Here is a 10,149-nt window from a genome sequence, read left to right on the forward strand (position 1 = left end):
TATATATATATATATATATATATATATATATATATATAATATATTATGTAAGATGTTTCAATTTCTTTCTCAAAAAATTGTGTTTAGTTTAATAAAGTTGAACCTTTACAGATAATTTAAAAAGATTTTAATTCTTTCCTAAAATTTATAATTCTCTTCTTTTCTCTCCTTGGGATTTCCAAATATTTCCAATGTTTTCGACTTTCCGATAACGAGAATCGAGTGCCCTGTTTTTTCCTTTCATATTTTTCGCGCGAAAAGTAATATGGTTGGTAACTCTGATCAGTTATAATCCTGCCTGCTGTCACAATGCAAACATGGCGATGATGGTATCCGTTTAAAGAGCAGCGACGCATTTTCATTCTCCTTTTGGCTGCGACGAATCTTTAATTGCTACTGGTGACGACGAGGAACGCAATGGGCAATGCTGATACAAAGCTGAATTTTCGGAAGGCTGTGGTGCAATTAACGTCGAAAACTCAGGTACAGATATTCGCTTGTTTACTTGACGAATAACATATGATCAGTAGCAGATCAACATAAGTATGATTTCTGGACGAAATCTTGGCAATCGCTGAGTCTCTGAGATGAATCCAGAATATTTGTATTTTTTATTTTATATATACATAATGTCAATGTGTTAAGTAAAAAAAAGGATTAACATATGTTGTCATGTAAAACTTGATATTACTGATAAAGATTATTGAAACATGATAATACAAGCTATTTTAAGATTTGTGGAATTGCTACAACAATAACTCCTATAATAAATAAATTGTTGTAAAAATTGTGTATATATAATAATAAAAATTAGATTTTTACTCTCTATATATGTCACTATATTTTGTTTTATCTAGTGATCTTAAATAACAAAGTCTAATCACAAGATGAATAAACTTTTGATTGATTCATCGTTTTTGTCACTTTAGTAAGTTAGAATAAGTCAGAATGAAATAGCATATAAAAAGAGACTCTATATATATATATATATATATATCCTTTCCTTATTCTTTCTCATTGTTTATTATACTTTATTATAGAATCTCTAATTTTATCATATTAAAATTTTTGATTCATAATCAGTTGTTAAATTAGAAGAGCCTGAAATATATGTTATATACTGAACTATATGTATATACTGAACGATGAAGATTAATGAATTTATCAAAATTTAATTTCAAGTTATCGTACCATGTTTCACATAAATTTTATTTTTGCAATAGGTAATCGATGCATCGGACGATATATTCTGGGATCAATTTTGGTCTGAGAATGTGACCAACGTTCAGGACATCTTTACCCTGATTCCGGCTCCAGAGATTCGTGTGTTGAGAGAAGAGGCACCTTCCAATTTAGCTACATTATGCTACAAGGCGGTCGAGAAGTTAGTCAAGGCAGTGGATAGCAGTTGTAGAACTCAACGGGAGCATCAGATTGTTTTGAACTGCTGTCGCTTGCTGACACGCTTGTTACCTTACATATTTGAAGATCCCGATTGGAAAGGCTTCTTTTGGTCCAGTTTACCTGGCAAAGATGATGAAGAGAGCTTACCATTGGCACATTCTTTGTTGAACGCGCTTTGTGTAAGAGATATATTTAAAGTAGATAATGACATATTAAATGTTTTCATAACTTTGTTATTATAATCTAAAATGTATGTGTTTAAATTATTATTATTACTAGTAATAAAATTATATTATTTAATAATAATTAATTAGATGTTTAATATTTTATATACAATATGAGAATATATGTATAGTAATATAGAATGTATGTGTATAGTCTGTAAAGTAATTAATCTTAAATCCATTTCTATTTTAGGATCTATTGTTTTGCCCTGATTTTACCGTAGCTGCAAACAGGAAATCCGGTCCGGTGAGTCTCCGTTAGATATCGGAGTTTTGATAAGAAATGCGGAATGTGTTATACCTCGTAATGTCTTTACAGGACAAAGCCGATGAGTTGCAATCGATAGACAGTTGTGAATATATATGGGAAGCGGGAGTAGGCTTCGCATATTCGCCACCCAGATATCCCATTCTAGATTCCAACCGTACAGAATTGTTGAAGCTCTTGTTGACATGCTTCAGTGAAACCATGTACAATCCACCGATGGATCTATCAATCACGCCGAACAGATGGATTGAACATTTGACTAGCAGTGAAAACAGGTAATTATTTTATAACTGTAATATATGTACATAATGTATATATTTTACTTATATTATTTGTACCTTTGTACAAATTTTTCATGGAAACAAATTTTTCAGTACATATTTTATATGTATAATATATTTAAATAGTACACTAAAATCCAATAATTACAAAGGATATTTATATGTCATCATATTTTTTATTTAATTTGTAATTACATACGATTGTTCACAGACATGCTTTACCTATGTTCACATCGCTTTTAAACACGGTATGCGCATATGATCCTGTTGGATATGGAGTGCCATACAATCATTTGTTGTTCACTGATTCCTTAGAGCCGCTAGTCGATGTAGCGTTGCAAATCTTGATTGTAACTTTAGATCATGACACTACTGGTGGAATACCGATGGAAGAGGGAGCAGTCGGAGACAATTTGTTCATTAATTATTTAAGTCGAATTCACCGCGATGAAGGTAACATTTTTAATATTTAATTCTATATATTTTTGTATAATTAGACTTTTATTTAAAGTTTTGTTAAAGCAATATATGTTTAAAATTAAATAAGGAATAAAATTAAAAATTTTTTTCTTAGATTCTGAAGTTTGATATTTGCATTTAATAAATTTTTGTTTAATTAAATATCAATTTATAGATAAAAAATAAATACATAGAAAGATGAAGAAATAAATATATAGAAATAGATATGTATAAATGTATGTATGTTTTTGTTTCCACAGATTTCCAATTTGTCCTAAAGGGTATCACTAGACTGTTGAATAATCCATTAATGCAAACGTATCTGCCGAACTCGACCAAAAAAGTGCATTTTCATCAAGAGCTGCTAGTCTTCTTCTGGAAGATGTGTGATTACAACAAGAAATTTTTGTATTATGTATTAAAAAGCTCGGACGTTCTTGAGGTTCTCGTGCCGATTCTTTATCACTTAAATGACTCGCGTGCTGACCAATGTAAGTTTTTATTTCTTTGTTTTTTATTTTACTCATTTATATTTATATCATACTGCTTTAATTCAACATTTAATTACATATATGGTAATTGATGATTTCTTCAGGAGAAATATGCAATTTAAAATATCTCGGAATTTGATTGGAGATGTAATATATTAAATGAATTATATTTTTAATTAAGTAGATTATGTATATATTTAGCTTTTCCATATTTTTAGCACGAGTTGGTTTAATGCACATCGGTGTATTTATTTTACTTCTCTTGAGTGGAGAACGCAATTTCGGAGTGAGGTTGAATAAACCCTATACAGCTACAGTGCCTATGGATATTCCTGTTTTTACAGGTGTGATAATTATATTTATCGTTTTTAAGAATCAGAAAACTATTTTAAATATATTAATTTAAAAACGTAATAGTATTGATTGCAGATTTGTATTTTTAATTGTAAAGTCAATTATTAAAATCATTAATTATTAAATTGTCATATTAAAAATGATAATAATTTCATTTCAGGAACGCATGCTGATCTCTTAGTCACTGTATTTCATAAAATCATCACGACTGGCCATCAAAGACTGCAACCGCTATTCGACTGTCTACTAACGATTCTAGTCAATGTGTCGCCGTATCTTAAAACACTGTCTATGGTGGCTAGTACAAAACTGCTACACTTGTTGGAGGCATTTAGTACACCATGGTTCCTTTTCTCAGCACCCACTAATCACCATTTGGTGTTCTTTTTGCTCGAGATCTTTAACAATATTATTCAGGTAATGCGCTCGCAAAAAATGCACAATTAAATGTGCATCTATATAATCACACAATATATAATCTATTTTTCTCAATTATACAAGATGTTTAAAAATGTAAAAAAAAAGTGTAATTTATGTAGCATTAGCGTTCGCAAATTTTGTGTGAAAAAGAATTAATCTTTTTTTTATTAATTTTACAGTTTACTTTTTTATATTTTCTAATAGATTTGTTTTATTAAAAATAATGGAAAGAAAAATATTTTTGCATGTTTTGAAATAGAAATTATTTGAATGTTTAGTTATTAATTTTGCTACATGTATAATTTAGGAATATGGGTCAGTTTTTATACTATTATTATATTATAAATAAATAATATAAATTTAGACTTATTATTTACTTTCGACTTTCAGTATCAATTTGATGGAAACAGCAACTTAGTTTATACTATAATACGCAAACGGCAAGTATTCCACGCTCTCGCGAATTTGCCCAGTGATTGCAATACAATCGCGAAATCTCTTAGTAAGAGGCAGCGTCGTCACATGCCTGCAAGTACGTCCAACGAGAACGTCAGCGAGACCGCAATGGAAGGGTCGCATCCCGCGCAACCTGCTGAACCCGGCACTTTGAAGGCATCCTTGTTGGAGACTCCCGGTGAGTCTCCTATATGTAGAATAACAATTAAGTTTATAGATCTAAATTTGAGAATATATAACAATATTATTGGATAGAAATTCAAATTTAAAAATAATATACATTTGTTAAATTAACAGGTATTGAGAACATGACGGAAAAAGAATCTGCGCATCCACTGAGTCCATCAGTCAGTATTGACATTAATAAATTAATTACTAATCGATCGGAGAGAGAGAGCAAGACGGAAGATATCGCGGAAGAATCAATGAACGCGACCAAGAATTCCGTGGTACCGGTAAGGAACAGATATATGAAATTGTTTATTCTTAACTGAAATCTTAATTGAAAAAATTCTATTGACATTCAATAGTACAAAGATCGATATATGAACATCTGATTAATAAATTCAATCAATAATAACAATCGTAATTCATTCGTTATCCAGAAGGGTGGTATTCGTGTGGCTGAGCAAGCGAGTAATAACAATATTAATAACGTTAATCAGTGGGTGCCGTCTAGTGATTGGGTGTATCAGTGGAAGAGCAAGCTTCCTCTGCAAACCATCATGCGATTGCTTCAAGTCCTCGTTCCACAGGTTGAGAAAATCTGCATCGACAAGTGAGCGAGCATTCTTATAAATAACAAGCATAGGTCATTGATTTCAGAATGTTGTCCATCGATGCAAATCTCGCTAGAGAATTTTGTATAAATAACAACATTCATTTTCAGATTTATATGTTCTCTTTTATTGATCTTAATAGGGGGCTGACAGACGAGAGCGAAATCCTGAAGTTTCTGCAACACGGTACCCTTGTCGGGTTACTACCAGTGCCGCATCCTATTCTCATCAGGCGATATCAGGCTAATCCCGGCACGACTGCGTGGTTTCGCACATATATGTGGGGTGTTATATATTTGAGAAATGTCGAACCACCCATATGGTATGATACAGACGTCAAGCTGTTCGAGATCCAGAGGGTTTAGATAATCGCCAAAAGGTTCGTTATCGTTCGCGCTTGAAATACTGTTTTATTGGCAGTGCGCAAGAAGATGAGTCATCGAACTCGTTATTGTGTGTATAATTATTCCTGAACATTAATTAAAATTGAAGGATTCAGTGTGACGCTTTCGTAAGTCGCTCGAGAATAGTTTTTTCCGTTTTAAAATAAATATCAAAATACATCAATAAAATATATCAATTGAAATCAACATGCATAATTAGAGCTTCGAGAGCTTCGAGTTTCTCGAGATTTCTTTGAAATCTTAAAACGTATTAAATCATTAGAATCCTTCATTGAAATTTAATTGATTCCTCGTTTCTTTAGCTTAATTACAAAGATCTGAAATTGATTCTCCTAAATTTAAATGATTTGACAGTTGTCGCCATTCTTTCAAATCAAATTTTAATAATCAAGAAAGAGGCAGGAATCAATTAAATATCGATTAATTTTGACCAATGTTTATGGGAATAGAATGAGACACGACGAACGCATCAAGTCACACGCTTTGTCTCTAATTACTTTTTACATGGCGAGACCCTCCAAAGTACTTTCATCTTGATGTAACATACATGTATTGTACACAAGATTGTAAACGTCGTTTGTTTACAATCGGTATCAGTGATTTATTATTATTATTATTATTATTATTATTATTGTATCCCGAAGACTGTAATCTCATTTGTATTATAGTAATATATATTAGTAAATGGAAAAGATATATATATATAATATATATGTGTATCGTCGATCTTAAGGAAGTCTATTAATTAAACAAATTTAATAGACGACAAGAAGAGCCGACTATAAATAAAAAATTATATTTTAAATTTTACTCATTCATTTTTTCGCATTTTTATATACAATTTTACTGTCATCAATCGTAATTTACATTTTACAGTTTTACGATTGGTATTATTATATTTATCCTCTTAATATAATTATATATCGTATAATTTTTTCAAAAGAATATTCGATAATTGTTTCATTAAGACCGGCGATATCATAGAATAATTATCAGAATTCATCTTTCGCGATATGTAGCTGCGCTTTTCGAAAAGATTTTGTCCGCTTTTGCACCTAAATGTTGTATACTTCGCATATAGCTGTAAACTGAATTAATATATTTGAATGCTTATTTATACTTGTAGCAACCGTTTCGCACTTTCGCGAAAAGTACTGGATCAAGGTCATCGTAACTTTTTCCCTAGGATGAAAACGTGAAAAATGAAAATTGTATGTATATGTGTACATTATTATTATTATACAGTACTTGAAAGCGTATCTTGCTTAATAAATCACGCGATAGATGATGCTCGAGCAGAAAATAAGAAAATAAAAGACAAGAATGCTTAAAAAGTATAAATGCAAGAAGATATAATAGGAAAATGCAGCCATATATGTACATACATATATAAAAATTTTCACTTTTCACATTTCCGTTTTATAAAAAAAGTTACATGCTCGATACGATAAGAATTTCTGGGTCCGCTTTTATTGCACTTACTATAACATCACTTTCTTTTTTCCGTCTTACGAAATTTATTTTTTTTAAGTGTAAATAAGAACGGACTTAATGAACATGCTTTTTACGAACGAAATGACATGCGCAACGCGAATCGATCACGATTTTCTTAAATTGTGACATGATATAAGGAAAACAGACCTTAGGTCCCTGTGCTCTTCTTCGCTGCACTGTCTTAGACTTTCTATAATTCAAAATAAAATAAATGTATACACTCAGGCCTTAAAAAAAGAAGAAACTTAAAAAAATATAGAAGCAAAATTCTGTAATTCCATTTATTTTTCGCTTTTCGTAATATTTTTTTAACAATCGATAATTTATCGTCATATAGAAACAGAAATATGTAAAAATCCAGAATTTTCTTTGACTATACGATAAATTTTTGAAAAGGGGAATTTGAATTTTGCTTTTGTATTTTTGAAATAAAAACGAGATTGTAAGTGCAGTTAGAAATGACGAGTTTTGTACATCACAGTACACTTGCGACTTATAATTACGAAGAACATCCAAACAGGATCTCACACCATGTATTATATATGTAGCTGTTCTTAAATATATAGAGTTATGACATAAACGATTATTTACATTTGTGTATACATTCTTTTTTTCTCTCCCTTTCTCTCGCTCTCATTTCATGGAAAAAGAAATACAAAATCGTGTTATATTTCGCACGAAAACTTGTAGTTTAACATTTCCGTTATTACTCGTAAATTAAAACATACTTCTACGCGTGCTTCTATGTCGCATGAAGCACGCAATGTATATCGATATACGATTGTATATATGATATTCGATAACGAGCGTGTTTGGTGGAACGTTACATCTATTTGATAACAGAAACTCGCCAAACGCGCTACTATTATCACCTTATTTTAAGTAACGATCATGCATACGTTTTGCAAATTTGACACCCAGACTCAAATTTATGAGTTTATTTTCTTTCATATGCCTCTGTTGTGTGTGTGTGTGTGTGTGTGTGTGTGTGTGTGTGTGTGTGTGTATATATAGTACAGACTACTCTATATATATATATATATATATATATATATATATATATGTATATATATATATACATATTTATGTATATATGTATGTATATATGTATGAGTAGATGTGTGTATATGTAACAAGAGTTACCTTTGTATATCGTTCTATAAGATTATGAAGACAATTAAGTAATCGAACATAATTGAGTGAATTCTTGGAATTATACATATCAAAGAATCGCGTCCGAATGTGAGCGGTCGCCTCGCGGAAGTCCTAACTGGAAGAATAAATGAATGGATCGACCAAGTATCCAGCAACGCGCTGCGTTGCAGCTAAACCTAAGTTAAATATATCACATAGCTTCATATAGTAAAGTATAAAAAGATTAGAATATAATACATTTTACTCGACCAAACGGAAATTCATTGGCGGAGCGCGGCTCTCGGTAATGCCCGCTAAAAAATATCGCCGCGTGAATCTTTTCTTTCCCCGATGTGTTGTCGATGTGTCATCATCATTGCGCTCTTATCACAGACGTCAATGTTGCTTAAACCTAGAGAATTGATTTGTGCTGCCTTACGTAGCGGACATAAACATGTCAAAGGAAAAATTCTTAAACAAGTTCTAGATCGATTTTACGTCGCGTTGGCGATTTCATCGCATGACCTTGTCATAAGAGGGTGGCGGCGCTTCGTCCGAAGATGCAAGTGGCGGCTGTGATGGCGGTGGTATCAGGATAGCGATGTGATAAGGTGGTGGAGGCGGCTGCCTCACCGTCGTCGTCGGCACTGTCGCCGTCGCTCTACTGACAATGCTGTCGCCGATGCTGGACGCGTTTGTCAGGGCAACGATATGATCCTCCTGTATACGAGCATTATGTTCTGACCGACTACTATGATGGTAATTTCTTTCATGAGTGTACTTGCAGAAGATCGAATATAAACAAGCGGACAATAGAAATATCAGTAGTCCGCAAAATACGAGTATCTCCAGGCCAGGCCCCTGTTAGCATGAAAAAAAGAATTAATTAGAAAGTATAAAGCAAGAAGACAACAGAAAATTAAAAGGTCGCAAAAAAGTGGCAATTCTTTAGTGATGCAGAATTTTGAGATAAAATCTTGAAATAAGAATTCTTTCTAAGTACAGATACTTACCCGATAACCGAAATAGAATTTAGCAGCCGCTACAAAGACTGTTGCTAAAGCAAAGGTAGACCAAATCCCACAGCGCAGTCGGAAGCCGGCCAACTCAGCCTGCCGTAATTCAAAAACGCTTCCTGTCAATAGGCTTCTATTTCGTTCTGTACCATTCACGCCGGTCGTATTAGACAGAATTAGTTGATTGTTGCTAGCGTCGGTGACATTGCTGCAAACAATGCGTTAAGCCAAAAACGATTTAATACCGCCATAGTGCCATGTATCTTCGTACTAAACTCAAAGCTGCAAATCGAGGGCGAATCATTTATAAGTAATCTTTCTGCTGATAGATATGTATAAGTGAGTCACCCTGTATATAGGAAGAGCATGTTCCTCTCAGAATGTCTCCTTTGTCTTAGTGTAGACCTTTTTGTGTTTTCATTAATTACTTGGGGATGTTGTTCAGCTGAGCGAGTTGGACGGCGCTGAGCGATGACGAACCGTGATGATGGTTCTCGTTGTTATGGATTCGCGCAGACGTCGTCGAACGAGCGAAGCTCCGACAGGAGTTATTGACATTACTAGGTCCGGCTGGAGATGCGTTTCCGGCTGCGAGATTACCTGCAAGGCCCTGGAATTGATGCACAGCACTCACCATTTGCCTATGTTGGCCGCTGCGCCGACATTGACCTGCAAAAATAATTGATAAATAAAATGACAAAAAATAGAATAACGATAAGAAAAATAAAAAAATAGATATTGAAATTTTCCCTCGTATAATGTTGTCAATTCTTTCATTCATTTATCAGATTTACCTTTAATTAATTCTACAGAATTATCTGAAGAAATAATTTCTAAATTTTATTTTGAGTTTCATATAACAAAAATAAAGATATTCTATAAATTTTGAGTATAAAATATTGATAAATTTAATACACACACATATATATATATATATATATATATATATATATATATATACTACA

The 10,149-nt window shown here is 32.5% G+C and overlaps 2 protein-coding genes across 2 annotated transcripts in view; one reads left to right on the forward strand and one right to left on the reverse strand.

Annotated features, from left to right (window-relative positions):
- Positions 1–417: 417 nt before the first annotated feature.
- Positions 418–5,501, forward strand: LOC105619091 (protein HID1). The gene is made up of 12 exons (XM_012200623.1): positions 418–483; positions 1,224–1,583; positions 1,822–1,875; positions 1,948–2,171; positions 2,389–2,630; positions 2,897–3,127; positions 3,346–3,471; positions 3,642–3,898; positions 4,292–4,535; positions 4,655–4,812; positions 4,963–5,135; positions 5,279–5,501. Exons 1-12 carry the CDS (start codon positions 418–420, stop codon positions 5,499–5,501), a joined length of 2,358 nt encoding a protein of 785 aa, XP_012056013.1.
- A 3,180-nt stretch (positions 5,502–8,681) lies between these two features.
- Positions 8,682–10,149, reverse strand: part of LOC105619092 — a 1,704-nt gene continuing 236 nt past the window's right edge. Inside the window, exons 2-4 of the mRNA XM_012200624.1 lie at positions 9,613–9,853; positions 9,182–9,392; positions 8,682–9,029 (exon numbers count right to left, since the gene is read on the reverse strand). Coding sequence (XP_012056014.1) covers positions 8,682–9,029; positions 9,182–9,392; positions 9,613–9,853 — 800 coding nt within the window. The remainder of the gene's footprint in view (positions 9,030–9,181; positions 9,393–9,612; positions 9,854–10,149) is intronic.

This window comes from Atta cephalotes (assembly GCF_000143395.1).
Source record: "Atta cephalotes unplaced genomic scaffold scaffold00019, whole genome shotgun sequence".
In the NCBI taxonomy this organism is placed as follows: Eukaryota; Metazoa; Arthropoda; class Insecta; order Hymenoptera; family Formicidae; genus Atta; species Atta cephalotes.

Bases quoted from the DNA above. Each gene is read 5' to 3' on its own strand.
- LOC105619091 (XM_012200623.1), top strand. From the start codon at position 418: ATGGGCAATGCTGATACAAAGCTGAATTTTCGGAAGGCTGTGGTGCAA. The intron at 2,631-2,896 runs GTAACATTTTTA...TTGTTTCCACAG, and splicing joins TCGAATTCACCGCGATGAAG to ATTTCCAATTTGTCCTAAAG. The intron at 3,128-3,345 runs GTAAGTTTTTAT...CCATATTTTTAG, and splicing joins TGACTCGCGTGCTGACCAAT to CACGAGTTGGTTTAATGCAC.